Source organism: Enhydra lutris, unplaced genomic scaffold, assembly GCF_002288905.1.
Source record: "Enhydra lutris kenyoni isolate GAN:26980312 unplaced genomic scaffold, ASM228890v2 scaffoldscaffold12, whole genome shotgun sequence".
Lineage (NCBI taxonomy): Eukaryota > Metazoa > Chordata > Mammalia > Carnivora > Mustelidae > Enhydra > Enhydra lutris.
The window spans coordinates 44,661,830-44,685,560 of NW_019154096.1; the positions used below are offsets into that span (position 1 = coordinate 44,661,830).

General features: G+C 41.1%; 1 protein-coding gene across 1 annotated transcript in view; it reads right to left on the reverse strand.

Moving 5' to 3' along the window:
- Positions 1-956: 956 nt before the first annotated feature.
- The window catches only part of LOC111145302 (5-hydroxytryptamine receptor 7), a 79,340-nt gene continuing 56,565 nt past the window's right edge, over positions 957-23,731 (reverse strand). The window contains exons 2-3 of the mRNA XM_022500141.1: positions 8,231-8,989; positions 957-1,774 (exon numbers count right to left, since the gene is read on the reverse strand). Of these exons, the coding sequence (XP_022355849.1) occupies positions 1,732-1,774; positions 8,231-8,989 (802 nt within the window). The 3' untranslated portion in view covers positions 957-1,731. The remainder of the gene's footprint in view (positions 1,775-8,230; positions 8,990-23,731) is intronic.

The following is a 23,731-nucleotide window of genomic DNA, read 5'->3' on the forward strand; positions in this document are numbered from 1 at the left end:
TTGGCCTTCTGCTGTTCTACGTAGAGCAATATTCAAGACAGCAGACCTTCCATTAAAAATCGTTACTTAATTTGCTTTATTACAGCTACAAATAAACTTTATTTGATGTAATGTAATAAAACATTTTTAAAATTTAACAACATTTATCTGACCAGAATTAATCATTTAAATTATGAATATAAGTATATACAGTCACTTTAGCAAATCCATGGTTCAGGAATCTGTACAAGCTTTGTCTGAGAGAACAGCGCCCACCTCCCCTCCAGACCCTTCCTTGTGTCTGGTGAGATGCAATGTTCAGTGAAAGCAGAAGATATCCAAAATCCACATTGGAATTCCATAGTCTTCTGGAAGAGAACAGCTACCTTTCTTGTAGGAAAATAGTTTTCTCTGTCAGTTCTCTTTTATCAAACGAAGCTTTGCGTTCTCTTTCTCCCCTTGGAGGTACTCTTCCGATCCACCATCTTCCTGTCTTATTACATATTACTTGTACATTTAAAAAAAAAAAAAAAAAACTATCTGCATAGGGGCCTTTTCTGGTTCCTTACCTGCCTTAATGTCTACCACTTTGGGGAGGGAGAGGGAAGAAGAACAGAACTGGCCAGGCACACATTTGATTTAGGTTACAGAGAACACGAAAACAATTCTTCCTAAAGGAAGAGAATAGTGTTCTGAGTGTTTCCCAGTAGCAGCCCAGGCAACCTCCAAGTCACATGGTTCCCTTTAATACAACGCTGCCCAAGAATTAACAATGTGGATGCTCCATGTCTGAAAGCATCCTAACCTTCCATGGAAACCTTTCTTATTCCCACACTTCCTCCCCCAAAACACATGGTTATTGCCCAGCCTGGGAGCCCACCGCAGTTGTGTCAACCTGATATCTACGCCCAAAGTTCCATGCCCACAGCCATGCTGGTAGACAGCACAGTTCGGCGGCCCCTGCTCTTCATCCAGGTAGGTACAAAGCCTACCGAAGGAACCCTCCTCACCTCTCAGAACCCTTCAGAAGAAGTGTGAGTACAAGAAAAAGCTTTATTCAGGTTTGATGATTCTCTCCATCCTGAGATCTGTTCCTGAGTGATACCATAACAATACAAGAGTTCACAAAGAAAAGTACATCGGTGAGGAAGTCACAGGGACCCTGCAAAAAAGCGAAACTATTTGACAGAAGCTTGAACCAGACACTGCTCTGGGACATCATTTGTATTAGCTGATGACGGGATTCTGTTTTCTAACACGGACATGCAACACATTCAACGCTACGCTTACCACAGTTTGCTTGGAAAAACACACCCTTCTGTCCTGCCACAAAATACATTCTGTCTCGTGAACGATTCCTGAATATTCACCACAATGCCTAGACTTGGAAGCATGGGAAGTGCGCATTGGAACTTTCTTCCATTTGTAGGGGCTTGGACGCACGCAAAGCACCAGAAACGGTTTCTTTTCTGGGACTCAGTTCTGTTTGTGTGCTTACCGCTGAGCTGATCTGGCTGTCTTAAACAGAAAACTATTTTCTTTGGCACACAACAGCACTGATCCACAGAAAAAGACAAGAGGTCACCATCTCTCTCACAACATGCTTTGTACAACAGATCACCCTGCTTGTCACGTCTCAGCCACCCCAGGAAAGGACAAGCCGCACTCCATTCGTGGCCTCAGCAAATGGTCGAGTTCTGTTTCCACCTCTGTCTTGCCTTGTTGATTTCGTTTTCATTATTCCACTTTTGATCATGAATCATGACTTTTTTTCCTACAGTAGTCAGAATTTTGTCTATAAAAAGAGAGAAAGAGAGAGAGAAAGGGAGAGAGAGAAGACAAAAAAATGATTTAGCAGAACCATAAATGTGAGTTTTCATTTTGTGGTGGGTAGATTTAATTTTGACAGCATTCAGTCACTTGAATCATGTGTGGTTTCTAAGGGGTTATATGAGCTTCTCTAAAAGGAAAGAAAGAGTGCTGTGGCTCTTTTCATAAATTTTATAGTGTCTCTAAGTTGCCAGGGCCTTAATATATTTACAAATCAGCCCCAGATAACCCATTTAGAAATTCACTTTTATAATACAGCTCTAGCCAAAAATGGCTCCACTCTCAAAAATCCTTGCAAAATACTACTGCACTTGCCCCACGTGAAAAGAATAACGACAACCACGTATGAGAAGTGTTCTTCCTTTCAAGCCCTAGAGGGTGCATCATAGAAAGACATGTGTGCAAAAACCAGAGAACCCCATCTCCCTCACTTCCTTCCTCCCAGATTCACAGAAGTGGCATGAGTCATGGAGAAGTCTTGCCAACCATTGAGGGACAGTCTCTTTCTCCTTGGTGCAGAGCCACATTCCCACCAGATCCACAGTCCCCTAACTCTGTACATTCATAGGACTTCACTTACCAAACACTATCCACAAGCTTGAGACCTAGGTCTGTTGAGGTTCCAGGGCCTGGCACTGCACCCCCAGGCTTTGCCTCCCCAACCCAATAATAGTCCTACTCTCACTTGGCTCTCAGGACTGGATAGATGGGTTTTCCTGGTGAAAGGATCAGTTTCTCTATGAGACCCCAGCTCTCGTTTTCTTTGTCTGTCACTTCACAGAATGATGCCTAAAGGGAAGAACCATGCTTCGGCTCAAACCCCCTCCAAGGCTCCTGGGTTTGTGGGAGTGGGCACCGGAAACAGCTGTATCCCCGATGATGCTCCCCAACTGTTCTTAGGCTGGGGCCTCCACCGTCTCAGCACAGAGGAAACACTGCACTTCCTTGCAGCTCAGCACTGCTCTACTTGGATTGGTTCATGAAATGGACTGAACCCCTTCAGCACCATCTCCCCTGCCCCCCTTCACCATCCACCTGTGAGGACACCACTGAACGTTCAGACATCCTTGGCCTCTTTCCTGGTCTCAACACCACCTTCCTCGTTTGGGCCCTCATGGCAGGAGACCTCATTTCCATATTGGTCTCCTAACCCATCTCCTTTCTCCTATTGTGAACCAGTCTACACCACTGCCTTGGTCTCACCCCTGCTCCAAAGGCTTCATCTCTCCCCCACCCACACTGCCCAGCAGGCCCTCCGTGCTGACTTTAATCGACCCAGCTTCCAGGTACTGCTGAAGACCTGCCCCGTGTTCCTTATTTGCCTCCAACCACATCTGTGCCCCTCTGTCCCTGCTGTCCCATCTGCTTTGAGTAGGTCCAACTCTACCTTTCCCCAAAGCTTATTTTTCTTATATACCTATCTATACTGCTTGATTTTTATTTAAAGATTTTATTTATTTATATTTATTTATTTGAGAGAGAGACAGAGCATGAGCACCAGCAGGGGGAGGGGCAGAGGAAGAGGGGCAGAGGGAGAGCAGTCTCCCCGAAGACACAGGGAGCCAGACACAGGGCTTGATCCCAGGACCCTAAGATCACAATGTGAACCTAAGGCAAATGCGTAACTGACTGAACCACCCGGACATCCCTGTACTTCTTGATTTTATTTGGTGTTATCTATATCTACTCAGAAAACAAAAAAGAAAAAACATGTTCAAAGAAGCAAGACAAGCCAATTGCCTGCCTTTCCTATTCTAAAGATATTGCAAAGTGAGAATGTAGGCAACAGCAAAGCAAACAAGCTGTGATTATTACTCACTGATGATTTCATGAAAACAAGGAGTTGAATTACAGCTAGTTAATGATGAGGAAAATAGAACAGGGCATGGAGGGGAACCCATGAAATAGCAAAGGTGTCATTTATTTCTGCCTTTAAGGCGACATCCCAGCACAGATACCCAGAGCTTCAGGGCCTTGGTGCTTCCTCCCAGTTCATACTAGGATCCATTCCTTTTCTTTTCTTTTTTTTTTAAACCACTGGTTTTCATAAAGAAAAGGAGGAATCACCCTGAAACTCCAAAGCTTCAGCACAAAGCTGGGAGCAGAGGATTGGACAGAACTCATTAAAGGAACCCAAGGTGACTCTGTCACAATTCACCACTGCAATCAACCAGGATTCTAAGAGGCTTTTTGAACAGAAAGGCAATACGATCACCAAGGAGAAGAAGGGAGAGGCGAACGGAGAGCTAGTTCAAAATAACTTCATAGAATTATTTTATATGGAAGTATTTCAAAAACAGCAACTCTTTTTCTCTTTTTAAAAATATTTTATTTATTTATTTAAGAGAGAGAGGAAAAAAAAGAAAGCTAGGGGAGGGGCAGAGGGAGAGGGAGAAGGAGACTCCCTGCTGAGCAGGGAGCCTGACGCGGGACTCAATCCTAGCAACCCGAAATCATGACCTGAGCTGAAGGCAGACGCTCAATCAACTGAGCCACCCAGGTGTGCCCAAAACTGCTTTTCTATATTGTTCACAATAACAGTGTCAAAGAACAAAAATCCTCACGATATGACCCTTAAAAACAATTTATGGCAATTGAAAGCAACTCCGTAAGCGAGGTTGTCAAATTAAAAAGAAAAGCACAAGAATCCCTGCTATATCACATTATCACACTTGGCTTTGTATTACCAGATTCAGATACTTGTGAAAAGGTGAAAGAGGTTATAACTTAGAACAGACCAGGGAAGCAGGCACAGCTTTTCTCTCTGTCCACTGCCTACCCAAGTGCCTGCTGGACTCCTGAGTCTCTCATTGTGCTGATCAAGAAAATGGGAAGACATGGGTAGATATTTGGAAGGAGCAATACACAGTTTAGTAGAGCATTTACTCAGAAAAGAAAGGAAACCATTATGTAGGGATAGAGCCAAGAAGGTGGAGTTGGGGGCATAAGTGAACAAAATTAGAACCCAAGCAGCCACAGAGGGAGGAAAGGGCTGGAGAGACTGGAGGGAGGAACTTCAAGTCTGTAGGCTGGCCAAGAAGCATAGGCACTGGAGAGATGGGTTGGGGGGACAAAGGATCCTGAGAAGGTTTGCTGTGAGCTACGGGTTAGATGCCAGTCACTCTTCCAGAAGACTCCTGTACAGTTACGAGTTGTTTGGGCTACCCAGCTGGTGTGTACTGAAATGCAAGTATGGGATTTTTTTTTTTAATGAATATACAATGTATTATTTGCTTCAGGGGTACAGGTCTGTGAATCATCAGTCTTATACAACTCACAGCACTCACCGTAGCACATACCCTCCCCAATGTCCATAACTCAGCCACCCTATCCCTACCTCCCCAACCCCCAGCAACCCTCAGCTGGTTTCCTGAGATTAAGAGTCTCTTATGGTTTGTCTCCTTCCCTGGTCCCATCTTGTTTCGTATTTTCCCTCCCTACCCCTCACAACCCCGACCCTGTCTCTCAAATTCCTCATATCAGAGAGATCATATGATAATTGTCTTTCTCTGATTGACTTATTTCGCTCAGCATAACACCCTCTAGTTCCATCCATGTTGTTGCAAATGGCAGGATTTTGGGGTGGGTGGGGGTTGATGGCTGCATAGTGTTCCATTGTGTATGTATACCACATCTTCTTTATCCATTCATCTGTTGATGGACATCTAGGTTCTTCAGTATGGGATATTCTGATTACTAGTCTCTCACTAACCACGACTGTCACATCATCCCCCCACCCAACGCACTGGACTGAAAGCTTCCAGAAGCATAGACTGTCACCTCTTCATCTTTCCACCCCCTGACATGCCTGGCATTATGCCTTGTACGTAGCAGGCCTCAAAGGTTTCTGGAGAAAACCAGCCACTGAAGAGACTACTTCCCACCTCTGCCTTCTGATTCATCTCACCTGGAGCCCCTGGATCCATCTCCATCTCTTCAATGATTCCCGTTCCCCTATTCACAGAGATCCAGTCAGAAGCTCTCTTCTGTCCACACTAGGGTTTTGCAACTTTAGCATTATAGAATTTGTTGTGGGGGAGCTGCCCCTGTGTTAGGCGATGTTGAGCGGTGTCCCACTGGATGCCGGTAGGTCCTCCCCTCTCCCAACTGTGACAACCAAACATGTCTCTAGACACCGCCAAATGTTCCCTGGTGGCAAAACCAACTCTGGCTGAGAACCACTTGTCTACACTAAAATCCCAAATTCCTGGGGCTAGAAAGGGAGAGTCTTCACAATCTGATCTCATTTTACCTTTCCACTCTGATCCCCAAATCTTGCCCCACCCCAGAGCTTAGCGCCAGCCTGACTGTCCTCTGCAGAAGGCCCCCCACTGGTGCCTTTACATGGATGCTGTCTCTACTCTCCTTTAGCTACAAATGCTTGACTACTTTCAGAGACATACTGGAGCCCATATCCTCCAAGATCTTCCCTGATGAGGGTTAGGGTAAGCTCTGAGTTATTTTCCTCTGCTTTGAATCCTTTAGCTTTTATTTTTTCCAACTTTCCATTGCTTTCATTATGAAAAGGATGGCTGTGCATACATATGTGTTTACATTCAGACTGCCCAAAAGAAATATATGCAGTACAGGAAAGACATCATGTATTTTCTGCATCCTTCACAATGCATGGCACAGTTAGGAGCAAGAATTTCAAAAGGAGTCCTCCCCTATGGAAAGTGAATAGAAAGCTACCTGGTGTCAAATTTTTTAAAACAGCAGTTATTCCAACTCTCTTAATGGAAATTTCCTGAAGTTAATGGAGATTTAGACCAATCATTCCAAATGATTTTCATATTCTATTATTATAAAAAAAATCAATAATTACAAATCAAATAGAGTGAGATGTAATGAGAGAACAGTCATTTTCTTACACCAGGGGCAGCAAACTATGACCTGTGGGCCAAATTCAACTGGCAGCCTGTTTTTGTAAATAAAGTTTTATTGGTACATGACCATCATCATTTGCTTACTTGTGTTGATGACTGCTTTCTCACTGAAAAGGCAGAGATGAGTAGTTTCAAGTGACTCACAGCTAGCCTAACACACTTACTATCTGGCCCTTCAGAGTAAAATTTGCTGACCCTTGTCTTAGACTAACAGGAAAACAAACCTAAGCCTCCATACTAGCTAACGACCCAGAGGCAAATATCCTTGGATGCTATGTTGGTGAAGTTAGAGAACAGGCTGCGTTCCTAGAGGTGTTCAGAGTCATTTGGGGGGTATCCTAGATTTAGAGCCTCTGGAGGCCATTGTGATCCATGAGGACACTTTGGCTTTCACCTGAAGCAAGGCTGTTCTTCTGGGACAGCTAGGGGGAAGAAGGTGTCCTTTGACATGGTTGTTACCCAACAATGAATCTAATATATGAAGAATTTACAGGGATAAGATTCAGATGAAGTGGGATCTAGACCTAGGGGTGCTGCCTTAGTCCCCAGGTCTGTTACCTCTTCTGTCAAATAAAGGGCCTGGACAACATGGCTGACAGGCAGCCCATGGTTCTCTGGCTGCTCCTGCCCACCAGGTCCAGTGAAGAAGAGTGCCTCCTCCTCTCATGCCCACCACCGCCCTCTCATCAGCACCTTCCATCTTCTCATTCCAGTTTCTTTGCTCTCAAACAGCTTTCAAACAGGAGGATGTTGCCTCTGCCTCAGATTTAAAGCAAAATCAGGGGGCAGTGTGCTAACAACCCTAATTACTCTATTGTCTCCTTCCTTCTTTACCATGCCAAACTCACTAGTCAGTGGGTTGCATGTGACACCCCATTCCTTATCACCACTGGCCCTCAGATCCCAGCCCCTGCCGCAACTGCTCCCGAGAAAGGCAGAGGCCTCCCAGACAGACGCAGCAACCATGGGTTCCTTCCTCCTCCGAAATGGGCAGCGCCTCCTCAAAGCTCTGCAGCTTTCAAGACTTTAATCCTGGCTCCTCCCCGTGCTATCCACTCTCCTGTGTCCCAGGCTGCTTCCTGTTAGCTCTCGTGAATCTGCTTCCTTCCTCGAATGACTTTATCAGCAAAGGATGCGAGCATCACAAAAGCTTTACCGGATAGAAGAGTTACAGTAACAAAAAGCACTGGCATCACAAGAATGGGAGCTGCGGGACACGGCTTGGACGCTGTTTACGGGAAAGGGGTAGGAAACTCGACCTTCCTTGCCCATCACACCAGCTGCAATCCCTGGACATACCAGTCCAGTCTCCCAGGCCCTCTAAGTACCTGACTTGGGCTCTGGGAACTCTGCTGGGTAGAGGGCTGGAGTCCAGAGTATCCTGAATTCCAATCTGATCTGCTTAGTAGAAAATCGGCTGGCTACGGATGCAGGGAGCCCTCTGGGACATGCTCAGAGAGGGTCCGTATGGGGGGCGGGGGGGGAGGCGCGGTTGGAGATGGGGATTAAAGGAGAATAGTGATAAGTGACCTTACAGCACAAACTCAGGTCTCTCGGGCCTCTCAGCGAGCTTCAGGGCCTCGTGCATGCCTGCAGCCGACAGCTTGCGGTTGATGTTCCGGTACTGGCACTGGAGCAGGCTGCGGTAGGTGGTCCTCAGGTCCCGGTTGAAGAAGGCATATATAAAAGGGTTAATGAGAGAGTTGGCGTAGCCCAGCCACAGAAAGGTCCTCTCCACCCACAGCGGGATGCAGCTGCAGGCGGTGCCGCAGATGAAGGGTCTGGCGGTGGAGAGGAGGAAGAACGGCAGCCAGCACACGGTGAAGGCCCCCACGATGATGCCCAAGGTGGTGGCCGCTTTCTGCTCCCGCTTGAAGATGGAGATGTTTTTCCTCTCGTGTTTGAGGAGTCTCGAAAGGTTGGCACACTCCTCCACCTCCTTCTGGAGCTTCACCATGCCGTTGAGGGAGATGCTGCTGTCCGGCTCCTCGGGCCGAGGGAAGCCGGGGAACTTGTGCTTGGCGGCGCTCTTCCGCGCGGCCTTGTAGATCTGGTAGTACATGAACAGCATGACGGACATGGGGATGTAAAACGCCACCGCCGTGGAGTAGATCGTGTAGCCAAAGTCCTGGCTGATCAGGCACACCTTGTCGTCGTTCACGTTCTGAGCCCATCCGAAGAGCGGGGGTAAGGTGATGGAGGCCGAAAGCAGCCAGACAGACAGAATCATTTTCGCCATGCACTTGCCGTTCTGCCTCACGGGGTACGTGAGCGGCCGCGTGATCCCGAGGTACCTGGAGGACAAGTAGAAAGCGAGCACGTGACTCTGGGATCACTGCCGAGCAACCAGAGGCCGAAGGCTGCTACCAGGCTTTCTACCTCCTGAGCAGCTCCATTCCTCAGGACAGCCCTTCTAAGGAGGCATCATAACGCCCATTTTACAGCGAGGTAAACTAAGACTCAGGGACATTACCTGCTTCCATCCAGGTCATAGGCTCAGCCAGAGGGACGGCCGCCCTCTGTCTGTAATGCCAGGCCATGCTTTTCTCAAACCTTGCAGGCTCTCCGATTCCCCACAGTCAGTGAACCAAAGGTTAAACATCCGTTCCCCCCCAAGACCACTGCCACTGAAATCAGCCAGGAACAAAATGTCAAGCTGACGTGGGATGTGGTGACACATCTTCACACATTAACCAAGGTCTACCACACTCTAATATTACACACCCACTGATCTCCTGGGTTGTCCTAATTCAGACAGGCTTTTAATTCATTTTAACTTCCCTTTTGCACTGTGGTGAGAGCATTTCTTTAAGATCACAGAGATTTGTGAGATATTAAGGAAATTCTAGGGCTTTGGAATGGGAAGTAGTAAGTAATCGTTTTTTTTTTTTTTTTTTTTTTTACACCCAGAAAATTCTCACATAAGAGTAACGTCAGAAGAACAATTCTATAAAATAAAAACAGCCTACCTCGTCTCTCCTCTCCTGAGAAGGATCACAAAAAAAAGGCACAATTCTGAAAAATAGGAGGTGAAGCCAACATTTTTTCTGTGCTTAGTTCTACATAGAGAATAAATAGTTCTCCATCTCTGCCCATCAAGGATTTCCAATGCAAAAGAGATTCAGCAAACAGAAAACATAAACAGCAAGATGTTTTTGCTAAATATTTAATGGTTTTCAGCTTTCCAAATTTGTTTTCTTCTCTGTGTATTTAATGGTCTTAGCTTCTACTTTGGGAAGAATGCAAAGAGCCCGTAAGAAGCCAAGACAAGTAAAAGCTGTCATTTTGTTGGTTTCTTTAAATTCATGGATGTATATAAAAGATACAGTCTTGGGGCACCTGGGTGGCTCAGTCGTTAAGCGTCTGCCTTCGGCTCAGGTCATGGGATCGAGCCCCGCATCAGGCTCCCGGCTTGGTGGGAAGCCTGCTTCTCCCTCTCTCACTCCCCCTGCTTGTGTTCCCTCTCTCGCTGTGTGTCTCTGTCAAATAAATAAATACAATATTTAAAAAAAAAAAAAAAGATACAGTCTTAACACAGGAAAAGGAAAGGTAGAGAGCCCCCAAATTACCAAAAGGTTATTTTCTGAAAGTCTCTCAGTTGGTGGGTTGGAACTTTAAAAATAATTATTTTGTGCTAGAAATAGCCTCACGTGTTTTGTCTAAATTATCCCACAAAAGTCAAAAAATCATACTTTCATGATGAAAATAGGCATCACTGCAGCACTTACGACAAGGCAAAACTGAAATATTAATAAAAAGGAATCAGCCACGTTTTCTTATTCACCAAGAATATTTACTTATTCCTTCAACAAATATTAATTGAGTTTCTTCTGTATGCCAGGTGCTATTTTAAAAGTTGGGAATGTGGCAGTGAATAAAGGAGATATGAATCTTGAAGGCAGGTGCTTGGGGAAATCATGTTGGGTTGAATGGGAGGACTACGGCTGATGCTTATGTGGGAGGGGCTCCTGATTCTTTCCAAGGATTCAGGTGTTAGTAGCACGGGTTCATTTCACAGCCGCTAGGTCCCTTTCCTCAATCAAGCCGACGCACAAGCACTATCCCTAGGCTTATCAGGTATAACTAGGATTAAGTTCTGGCTCCAGAACAGAATGAAGGATGAGAAAGAAGGCAGTTCTCCTGAGAACACTAGAATTAGAGCTGAAAAGGAAAGGAAAAGAGAAAAGGAGGGAGGAAAGAGGGGGCAAGGGAGGAAGAGGGGAAAGAGGGAGCAAGGAAGGTAAATGCAGAGTAGACTTTGCTGTTCGGGAATTTTCTAAAATTATCTGAGTTTTAAGTCATGGAAAAAATTTTAAGAAAATTAACACACACATACACAAAAATGGTAAATGAAGAAACCCCTGAAGCAAGGTGTTGGAGCTGACTGGAAGCATACAGTTAAGTTGATCCCTGCTCTGAGCTGTTCCATTTCTTTTTTTGTTTTGTTTTGTTTTGGTTTGGTTCAGACTTTTCCTGTTGGAACTGCTTTGCAGACCTCTCTTTTCAGATATCGAATTTGCTCTTTAACAACTCCTGTGGATGCACACAGCCTTTTGGCTTCTTCCTTGTTTCCGAGCTCCCTCAGCAAGCCTTTTCCAGGACTTGGATTTTGATTATCTTCTCTCTTTGCCTGTAGCCACAGGCACAAGCTGCTTGTTTCCAAGCCTGGATCTAGCTTCCTGGATACCAACCCCAGCAAGAGGTCCAACGGGAAGAGACCAGTTCCTACAGTTCCCCAGGTGGCCACCAGATGGCATTATGAGACCATTTTACATCTACTTACTGGGGGGTTGGCTTGTGGGTAGTTAGGGCAGTTGGTGTTTACTGGAAGGAGGAAGGGGGATCACTCTTGATGAGATAAGTTATATTTTATTTGCGGGGTTATACAAAAAATTAGCATGCCTGGAATTCACAACCTCATAAACTCCTATTCTTGATTAACGCGGTTCAGTTTTCCCTTCCATCCTTCAACAGACTCCTTACTCAAACAGGGAAATTCTATCTTCAGGCTTAATTAAATCCAGCCTTTCTACTGCTCCCATAAATAATACGGAATTCACAAAGATTAAGCCTGAGAGATTAATCGAGTACCCAAGGACATCTCACAATATTAAATAATCTTGTGAGCACAGCATGCTTATTCATATTCTAATATACTTAGTCTGACTTATATTGCATTTCAGTGATGTGGGTCGGCCCATATTTGGTCCTTCCTGGATGTATAAATTATAGTCCATAAACTCCTAATTTAGACTCCATTCTCTAGTGGCATCAAGTCATGTCCTACAGTAAGGCAGTTACAGTTACTGGGTACCACCTGGTGAGACTTTCGGAGGCTAAAATCAACCAAAAGATGATTTTTAAAAATACGAGTGCTCATTAAAGTGTCTGGAAATAAAATAAATAAACAAAAGTCAATAGTTTTTTAAAAATCCATCAACAATTAGAAATATTATGAAAGGAAACAACTCTATTCATAGCCACCATCAAGGAATTAAAATACTTAGATAAATGTTTTAAATGCCAGAGCCTACATGAAGAACACATAAAATACTACTGAAAGAATGAAGAGAATGCTTGAATCCATAGGGAAATTTTTAAAAAATACAACCCAGTATTATAAAAGTGCCAATTTCCCCTCCATTGATCTAAAAACAATATACAACACAACAATATACAACTGTACTGGAAAATTCCGGCAGGACTTTTCCTCAATCAACCAAATGACTTTTTAGTTCATCAAGTAAGTATGGAAAAAAACAGACAGTCTGAAAAAGAAGAAAATTGAAGGGATACTTACTCTATTAAAAAAAAAAAATAGTACAAAGCCACAGAAACAAAAACTCAGTAATAATGACTCAGAATCAGACAGGTCAACTGAATAGAATAGAGCCCAGAAACAGATTCAAATATATAAGGGAATAATATAAGAAAATGCACCACTTTAAATCAGTAGTAAAATGGTGTATGTATTCTTGAAGTCTGACAACTGGCCAGCAATTGGGGTAAGTAAAAATAAAACTGGCTTAGGTTTCTCCTTATTCAAAAATAAATCCCAGATGGATCAAAGATTATAGTGTAAAAATGTTAAAATCTAAGGCTACTATGAGGAAATATGGGGGAGTGGTTCTGCAATCCTTGAAGGACAATGCTCATTCTTAACTATGATATAAAAGCTTAAAACTTTATATAAAATGATGTAATGATTAAATTTTTGACAATAATTTTATACACAAAAACAAATAAGTGATGTTTAGTTTAAATTAATAACCACTGTGTGCAGAGTTAAAAGTCAAATGACAAACTCCAAGCCCAAATAACAAAATCTCAATATTCACAGATCTCTTACAGGGCAATGAGAAAAAGACAAACATTGTAATAAAAATACTGAAGCAATTAAACAAAGAAGAAATAAGAACATCCAATAAGCACTTGGAAATATGTTCAATTTCATTAATAATCAAAGAGATGCAAATTTTTAAGTGACTTTTGAGCATCTGTCAATTTTTAAGAAAGACAAAAGCCAATATTAAGAAAGTATGAAAAAACAAGCACTCTTTTTTATTATTTTGCTTAGTGGAAGCTGCAACTGGGATGATAGATCTGGAGCAGTTTGGTAAGGAATATACACGAACATTGACCTTTTGGCTCAGCAACCCAACTTCTAGGAATTTAAGAATATAACTGTACAAACACAAAATGATTAATGTGCAAGGATATTTAGGGGGGAGGGAGATGGAAGGATGGGTGAGCCTGGTGACGGGTATTAAGGCGGGCACTGATTGCATGGAGCACTGGGTGTTATACGCCAACAATGAATCATGGAACAGTACATCAAAACCTGATGATATACTGTACAGGGACTAACATAACATAATAAAAAATGTGCAAGGATATTAATAAACATAATGGGGGGAGGGTGCAGTGTAAATGTCAATAGGAGGTTAGATAAAGTAGGGTATATATGCGTGTATATATAGATACAGATATGATATGAGTGTAGATACATAATGTAACCATTAAAAATTCTGACATATGTATCTATTTACTGACATGAAAACACAAAAAAGGGGATAGAAAACACTATCTAGTCCCAAAAGACAAGTAGCAGAGCGTCATATATTGTATTAAACTTTTTATGTAAACGTAGGTGTTTGTATGAGCGTGTGTGTGTGTGTGTGTGTGTGTGTGTGTGCTGAGACGTCTAGAAGGCTATCTACCAAATACGAATGGGAGTTTTATCTGAGTTGAAGAGATTTGAGTAGTTTTAAATTTTTTCTTTGGACTTGGAATTTTCTATGCTTAATTTTTGTTAACTATAAAAAAGAAATGAACATCATTTTAATTTCATTTTAATCCTGAGAATAAAATAGAAGATTAAGGAGGATTCTGTAATTCCTAAGCCACCTAAGTGATTTTGGCAATACAGATGATCTGGTTCATAAAACCTTTAAAAAGCTGATAATTAAATCTTAGGTTGTTTCATTTGATAAGCTTTCCAAAAGTGTTTTATTACATTCATAAATTCACACAAAGGAAACAGAACTCGCTGGCATTTAAAATTCCATAATTAGTATATAAAGTAATATTGGTATTCAGGGAAGTGTTTGTTCAAATTATACATCCGTTCTCTTAAATAGTACAAATTCATTCTCCTGTACAGTATAAATCTTACCTTTGGGGAGGGGAAACCTAGATTGATTCTGAAAATTCCCTAATATGCATGGTGAATATCTGTCACTCTACATTTTATGAACATTTATGCTCAGTGTTAATTAGAAAGCAGGGTGCTTATAAAGCCTTCAGAATTTAACTTTAAAATACATACAAATGTTAAAATACAGTAAATCTCAGAGATAAAGGCACCAAAGTATTACATAATTGAGAAACGTATGCAACTCACAACGGGGGTTCTATTAAAGGAGGGGTTTGTAGAAAAAGAGGGTTAGGGAGTTGTAATCCACATAAAGAGGGATTAGAAAGCAAAAGAATTCTGCTGCCCGCCTTCCACTCCAATTCTACAGAAATTACAGGTAATGGTTCTTCAATGAAATGGCTTCTCCTGAGTTTTGCTGCTATAGAATAATAATTTAAGAGGTAAAAGAACAAGGAGAGATTACTCTTTGGCAAGCGTGTGACTTGGAAAAGGTCTGCACACTTAGCACACCAATTTTCGTGAGAAATCTTCCCTCACAGGTGAAATCCACTGGACTCTCCAGCCCGAAGTTGTCAGAATATCGGAATCACAGAGACTCTTTGGAAACATACAGATTCCCAGACTGCCTTCCACATATTCTCTTTCAAGAAGTCTGGAGGCCCAGGACTTTGTATTTAGGGCTGTTCTGTTCCCTACCTGGTGTGCTGCTGTCAGAGTCACCTTCCCTTGCTCAGTTACAGAGACTACTCTTGTATGAAGGACTTCACTTTTACTTTATATATTTCATCTTAATGGTTTGCTTACAGTTGGGCCCAGCAAAAGCATCATGAATCGTGTCTCCGTTACGCCAGCTTATTATTCTGTCTTCCAGTGTGCTAAATGCAACTGAAATAAGCATGGTTTTTTTGTCCTAATCAAGTTGTAGATTTTTTTTTAATTCACAGAAGACACAGAAGGTTTTGTAAACCTTTTTGAGAGTAAGAAATAAGAACAAATACTTCCTTTTTTAAGATTTTATTTATTTATTAAAGAGAGAGAGAGGAAATGAGAGAGAAAGCATGAGAGGGGAGAGGTCAGAGGGAAAAGCAGATTCCCTGCTGAGCAGGCAGCCCCGATGGGACTCCAGTATCATGACTTGAGCTGAAGGCAGTTGCTTAACCAACTGAGCCACCTAGGTTGCCCCAAGAACAAATATTTCTTATACTAAATTTCCACAGTCACTCAGTACACATATATTTATGATATAAATAAGAACATATATGTGTAGGTATATAGATATAGGCATGCATATATTTATGTATTATGAAATGGAAACAAAGATTTCATAATACCAAGTTACCGTTATGATTTGCAATTTACTCTTTTTCTATTCTACTTCAGATTTCTTTTTAAAGATTTTATTTATTTATTTGACAGACTAGATCACAAGTAGGCAGAGAGGCAGGCAGAGAGAGAGAGAGGAGGAAGCAGGCTCCCTGTGGAGGAGAGAGCCCGATGTGGGGCTCGATCCCAGGACCCTGGGATCATGACCCGAGCCAAAGGCAGAGGCTTTAACAACCCACTGAGCCACCCAGGCTCCCCTCTACTTCAGATTTTTAAAGTGTTGGTCTTACTGCAGGAAATTGATTTCATGACCTAATAATGGATCATGACCCAAAGTTTAAAAATTACTAGGCTTCAATGAACATATGGAAAGGTGTTGAATATTATGACTCATCAGGTGAAATGCAAATTAAAAGCACACTGAGATACCACCAACACCATCAGAAGGGTTACAACTAAAAATGATAATGATTCAAACTGGTGCAGCTGCTCTGGAAAACAGTATCGAGGTTCCTCAAAAAGTTAAAAATAGAGCTACCCTACAACCCAGCAATTGCACTACTGGGTATTTATCCAAAGAATACACAGTGATTCAAAGGGGTACATGCTCCCTGATGTTTACAGCAGCAAATGTCCACAATTGCCAAAACATGGAAAGAGCCCAGATGTCCACTGACAGATGAATGGATAAAGAAAAGGTGGTGTATATATATATACAATGGAATATTATTCAGCCATCAAAACAGTGAAATTTTGCCATTTGCAATGACATGGATGAAACTAGAGGGTATTATGCTAAATGAAATATCAGAGAAAGACAAATACCATAGGATTTCACTCATAAGTGGAATTTAAGAGACAAAACATATGAACACAGGGGAAGAGAAGGAAAAATAAAATAAGAGGAAAGCAGAGTGGGAGGCAAACTATGGGAAACTGAGGATTGTTGGATGGGAGGTGGGTAAGGTGATAGAGGGAACTGGGTGATGAGCATTGAAGTAATGAGGATTGGGTGTTGTATGCAACTGAAGAATCAATGAACTCTACCTCTGAAACTAGTAATACAGCATATGTCAATTAAATTGAATTTAAATAAAATTTAAAAAATTAAAATGATAATGATGTTGATGGGGAACTGGGTGGCTCCGTCAGTTGAGCATCTGACTCTTGATCTCAGCTCAGGTCTTGATCTTGGGATTGTGAGTTCAAGCCCTGCATTGGGCATAAAGACTACTTTAAAAAACTTCTAAAAAAAATTAAAATGATGATGGTGGTGATGATGATGATGATGGTAAAAACTACAATGCTAAATGGTAGGTGAAGACAGGAAGCAACTGTCATTCTCATATACTACTGATAAGAGTATAAACTGATGCAATAACTTTGGGAAACTATTTTTTAACATCTATTAAACCTGATTATATATATATTTATTCTTTTTTTAAACATTTTTTTAAAGATTTATTTATTTACTTTAGAGAGAGAGAAAGCAGGGGGAGGAGGGGAAGGGCAGAGGCAGATGGAGAAAGAATCCCAAGCAGACTCCATGCTGGGTGTGGAGCTGAATGTGGGGCTCAATCCCAGAAGTCTGAGATCATGACCGGAGCTGAAACCAAGAGTCAGACACTTGACCAACTATGCCACCCAGGTGCCCCTATATTCTTCTAAATATATATTAAACATTTAACAAAATACCGAAATACATGTATTAGAATGCTCATAGCAGCATTAACGGTAATAGCCCCAAAGGAAACCAACCCATTCCACAAGAATAAAGTGCGTGCAGTTCCACAATAGAAGAATGGGTACATATTGTGGTATATTCATGAAGTAAATTCTATAAAACAAGAGTGAACCAACTACTGCTCAATGCACCAACACAGATGATTCTCACAAACATAATATTGAACTAAAGCAGCCAAAAAGAAAAAAAAGAACATACAGTTCAAAAACAAGTGAAACTAACCTATGGTGATAGACACCAGGATAGCAGTTACCTTGAGAGGAGAGGGGATGTTAATAAGTAGGAGGGACTCTCAGGAAAATTTAGAGCTCTGGAAATGTTCTATTTCTTTATCTGAGTTACATAAATACATTCCTTTGGTCAAAATTAAGTTAGCTGCATAGTCATGATTTGGCAGTGTTTGGAATGTAAAGAAACAAAGTTAATTTTAAAAATTAAAAGTAAATTTTTAAGAACACATCAAATTTACCATTTGCCATTAACCTACACATCTCTAAATCTACCATTATAATGGGGTTCCATTATACTTTTAAACCATTTTCATCAATGTTTCTAGGCTCTAATTATAGTTAGGACCAGCAAAAATCAAGATTCCCCATTCTGAGCCCAGTATTGAGGAAGAAACGTGACCAGAGGAGAGGGGGAGAAAAGACAGCAACAAAACTCAACAAGATTTGGAAACAAAGTAACAAAGGCTTCCTCTATGAAAAACTAAATTATAAAATAAGAAATGATAGTTTCCTTTTAGGGAGAAAATCAAGCTTAATTAAAATAAAGCAAATCACTTAAAGCCAAAAGTACTTGTTAAAAATTCATATAGTGTTTTCGTTTACTGTTGTTACATAATTAATTACCACAATTTAGTGGCTTAAAACAACACCAGATCTGTAGGTGTCCTTACAGTTGTGTAGGTCAAAAGTCTGGACACAGTTCTACTGGGTTCTCTACTCAGGGTGTCACCAGGTTGAACTCAAGGTATTGGCTGGGGCTGAGGTATCACAGGAGGAGAACTCTGGCAAGAGTACATGGTTGCTGGCAGAATTCATTTCCTTGTAACTGCAGAACCCATAAAGGTTGCATCTTCAAGGCCAGCAGGGGAACACCTGCTATACATCTCAATCTCTTGATCTTTAAATCCTCTTTGAAAAGCACTCACCTGATTTGATCAGGCCCACTAACATTGAAGAGGAAGAAATTACACCAGCATACACACAGGGAAAAGAGAATCTCAGGGCCATCTTAGAATCCTGCCTACTGGGGTGCCTAGGTGGCTCAGTGGGTTAAAGCCTCTGCCTTCAGCTTGGGTCATGATCCCAGGTCCTGGGATCAAGCCCCACAACAGGCTCTCTGCTCCACGGGGAGCCTGCTTCCCTTCACTCTCTCTGCCTACTTGTGATCTCTGTCAAATAAATAAATAAAATCTTTAAAAAAAAAAAGAATCCTCCCTACCACTGACACTCAGTGATAACAAAAGCTAAGGATACAGGAAACTTCCCACTAAGTGAGCTCAACAGAGACCTTTCTGCTACCTACTCAAGCTGAGACAAACCTTCCAATGAGACTAATCTCATCTGTACTCTATCATAAGGCAATTGTTTTCTGCTGAATTTTTCCACCATTTAATGCAAAAAAAAAAAAAAAAATACAAAAGACAATTAAAAAAAAACCCAAAACACAAATTTTCTCTTACTGCCAACTTAATTTTTAGCTACCTACTATGTAAAACTCTGTATCTACCAAAAACTATCAAAGAATTTCTTAGATAATTATAGGAAGTCATGCAAACAAATAATGTAAGAGATTAATAGTGACTCCTGAATTATACTTGGTGCTTACTCACTTCAGTTGTATCTGAACTTACAATAAAGTCTGAATTTTCCCACCAAAGAATTTTATTCCTCAGAGAAAGAGAGAAATTGAAAGGCAAAGAGTAAGCCAAAATTTTACCAACAAAAACAAAACAAAGGAATGGCATAAAACTTTAGTTAAAATTTCAAAAGATTACAAGCAAGGAAAATATATCTGTTCTGTTTTATGATAGTACTAAGTGACTTCTAATCCCACATCACTCCGTAGAAGCACCTGAAGAAAGGGTAAGTGAGTAAAATCGTTAAATTTCTTAGTAGTATTATTTGAAGTAAATTTGAGGTGATAAGGAGCCAGTGTAAAGAAAAGCCATAAAAGCCATTAAGAAGAAAAGCCCCAAAATATCATTTTAGACAAGGTAAGAAAGAGCACCCAAATCTGTTATCTTTTAAGACACTGGGCTAAAAATGAGAGCTACACTGAGGTCCAGAAGGTGGGTAGTCCTTAGCTTAGCGGAATGTGCTCTGATACAGGACATTTAATGAAAATTTAGAATAAAGAACAGTCTTCCACTAAAGGCTTTCACTTAGTGGCAGTTACCCACCCCCCAATCCTACACCTTCAGACTATGGAAAAGTAGATAGAATAAATAGTAGCTTAAAGCAGAAAAACAATTGCTATCAAAGAAGGCAGAATGACACGGAGAATTCAACCACACGATGTCAGAACAAACACTAACATTTAAATAACTCATGTTAAGAATGAGCCAAATGGAAAAAAATAATGTTACAGCAACTATACAAACATATTACAATAATAACAGTGAAAGAAGAAAGCAACAGAACATGCATAAAACTGTTGAAAAAAAAAATCAAACTGAAAGCACGCCCTTAGGTTAGAAGGAGTTTTTTTACAAATAGTTTTCCCTGTAAAGGACCTCAACAAGTACATCTGACCCTTGAACAATGCAGGAATTAGGGGCTCTAACCCTCCATGCAGTCAAAAATCTGTATTAACTTTTGACTCCTCGAAAATAACTCATAGCCTACTGTTGCCCAGAAGCCTTACTGGTTACATAAATAGTTGATTAGCACATATTTTGTATGAAATATGAATTATATACTCTATTCTTACAATGAAGTAAGCTAGAGAAAATAAAATTATGAGAAAATCATGGAAAAAGAAAACCCATTTACAGTACTGTACTAATTTTTAAAAATCCACATGGAAGTGGACCCATGCAGCTCAAACCAGTGTTGTTCAAGGTAGAAATTTATGTAATCACTAAAGCAGGGACTCAAAGATGAGATGCTGGGACGCCTGGGTGGCTCAGTTGGTTAAGCAGCTGCCTTCGGCTCAGGTCATGATCCCAGCGTCCTGGGATCGAGTCCCACATCGGGCTCCTTGCTCAGCAGGGAGCCTGCTTCTCCCTCTGCCTCTGCCTGCCATTCTGTCTGCCTGCACTCGCTCTCTCTCCCTCTCTCTCTCTGACAAATAAATAAAATCTTTAATAATAAAAAAAAAAAGATGAGATGCTGAAACAGCGGAATGAGATAGATAAAGAGACTTCAGAGTTAAGGAAATAAATTGAGGTCAAAACACCGGCAGTTCAGATCTAATAGGTAAATTAGAAAGAGGTAGGAATAAAATAACATACGTGAAAAGCAAATCAGTGGCATGAGGAGAAGGCTAGAGATAAAATAATGCAGAGGGGAAAACATATTCACATAATTAGAGGAGGATAGACAAGGAGGACACACATGGATAATGCAATGTAGGTATGACTGGTGTTCCCGAAGAAATGAAAGAGCCCAACAAACAAAGTAACAACAACACAACATCACTTAGACGTGCAAAATGTAAAAAGTATACAGAGATATAACATAGGATATTTTCCTTAAATCCATCAAAGGGGTGAATGTCATGATCAGAAAAGGACATACGACACAGCTGGGAAAAGTGACCTAGAATTATCTATCATCAAGAAGACCTAACCAGGTAACGTTACTGAAGTTCAAGACATGGAAAGACATATACAGGCATCTGGAATGAAAACGATCAAGAAATGTCCAAGGGGAAAACAATCAGACTGATTCTCAGTAGCATCACTCCATGATGGAACATAACAGAAAAGTGTCTAGGAAGATGTGAGTGTGGAAGAACACGATACCCATTACTTAAGGTTATAAAGTCAACAAAATTCTCAACAGGAAAGAATTTGGGGAATATAGCAACCATAAACTCATTTGCAAGACAGGGGACAAAAAGATGAATCAAAATGAAGAATTTAGAAACAAAGAAACCATGCTTATCACCAAACCTGTTTAAATGCAGAACTAACACCTGTGGGAATTATATTAGAAAAACAATATAAGTTTTACAAAGTAAAAATAGCATAAGCCACAAGAATCAGGAGCTGAGGAAAGTGGTATAGAATACAGTGTTAGAAGACCAATCACTTCAGGGCGCCTGGATGGCTCAGTGGGTTAAACCTCTGCTCTTGGCTCAGGTCAGGATCTCAAGGTCCTGGGACTGAGCCCTGCATTGGGTTTTCTGCTTGGCGGAGAGCCTGCTTCCCCATCTCTCTCTCTCTGCCTGCCTTTCTGCCTGCTTGTGATCTCTGTCCCTCTGTCAAATAAATGAATAAAATCTTAAAAAAAAAAAAAAAAAGACTAATCACTTCAACTTTTATAGTAGGGAAGTACTAATACAGTCTATGAAATTTTAACATATAGTTTCTATAAATCCAACTTCTTGATGGTTGCATATTTTCCCCATAACCTTCATGCAATCTTTTAGGAAAGAATAGCATTAAAGTTAACAGCCCTTAAGTTTGTACTTCCTTCATTTTAATTTTATTTTTAATTCAAGTAAACATTGTTTTAATATTTTGTTAGAATAACAAGTATAATGTTATCTTATCTCCTTCTTTTAATTTTTCATCTATCAACTTTCTGTCTATCTATGTGTTGAGTCAGCCAACCAGCGAGCCAGCTGTCCTCCTAAGTGGACAGAAGCATAAAGAGATGTCTAAAATGGTCCTCACCGAATGTTAACATTGTCATTTTTCCTCTTTGTACAGGGAGAGTTTAGACAATTTGTTACTTTCTTATTTGTGTTTTTTATAATTGCCAGAAGTTTTTATGAGCACACATATTTTTCAAGAAATTATTTCTCTAAAATAATGAAAGTCCCTTTTTAATAAAATAATGGTTTCAGGGGTACCTGGCTGTCTCAGCCAGTTAGTTAAGCATCCTACTGTTCATTTCAGCTCAGGTCTTGATCTCAACATCATGAGTTCAGGCCCTGAGTTGGGGTCCATGCTGGGTGTGGAACCTACTTAAAAACAAAACAAAACAAAAAAACTGGTTTCAACCAGTAATTTCATTCACCTGCCAGTTGGTTCCTCTTTACAGATCTCTCTATGAACCTGGCAAGTTTGGAATTAACTGCTGATTTAACCGTATTCAATTTCTCAGAAAATTTTGCAAATTATCTTTGCACTCTAAATTCTTATTAACTTCTTGAATTGTGAAGTACCTCTTGGGAGGAAGCCAGTTCTAGGCGTCCTAACAGTCTAATCTCCTAACGAGTTCTGGTCAACTACAGGGGGCTGCCTACTCTTTGCCTCCCTGTCTTTCAGAGGTAAACTCTTCCCCTTTACTTTATTCTGGGCTAGGTCTGTGACTTGCTTTACCCACAGAAAGTGGGGTAAGTGTGTGTGACTTCTGAGGCCAAGCCTTAAGAGATCTGTAGCTTCTGCCTTCACAGCTTGGAAAACCCCCTCTTGGAAGCCCACCAGGCTGACAGGAAGCTCATATTAAGCATGTTTACATATATATATTTAAAAAAAAAAAAAAAGCACCTCGTGAGGAGCACTGAGCAGTCAGATAGGTGAGTAAAGCTTTCTTGGATCTTTCAGTCTGGCCCAGACACCAGCTGAATGTGGCCAAATATGTAATCTCTTATGATGCCATTTGATGTTTTGATGTCAGTGGGCCACCCAGGTGAACTCTGCCCAAATTCCTGACCACAAAATTTGGAATAATCATAAAGTTACTGGTGGTTTCTTCTGCAACAACAGATGACTGAGACAGTATATGGATGCCATATTCTTTCTCCTCATTGACGTGTGATCTCAGACACTGCATTTGCTGACAATCACTTCACCTCACTCTTAGGAATGAATTACCACAAATTGCATGCCTTCATTTTGGCCTCTGCAGCCCCCAAAAGTGAGCCAGGAACACTCACTAGTGTTTGAAGCAACTCCAGATTTCACGCTTTGCTTTCTTTCACTTTGACTTTACCTTAATGACTTCATTTATTCATTCAAAGAATATATCCTGAGTACCGGCAATAGGGTAGGTCCTGTTTAAGGACAGGGGCTACAGCAGTGAACCTAATAGACCAACATCTGTGAAGCCTGAATCGAAAAAACAAAACCAATGAACAAACAAAACCAGAAACAGAATGATAAATACAGAGAACAAACTGGGGGTCGTC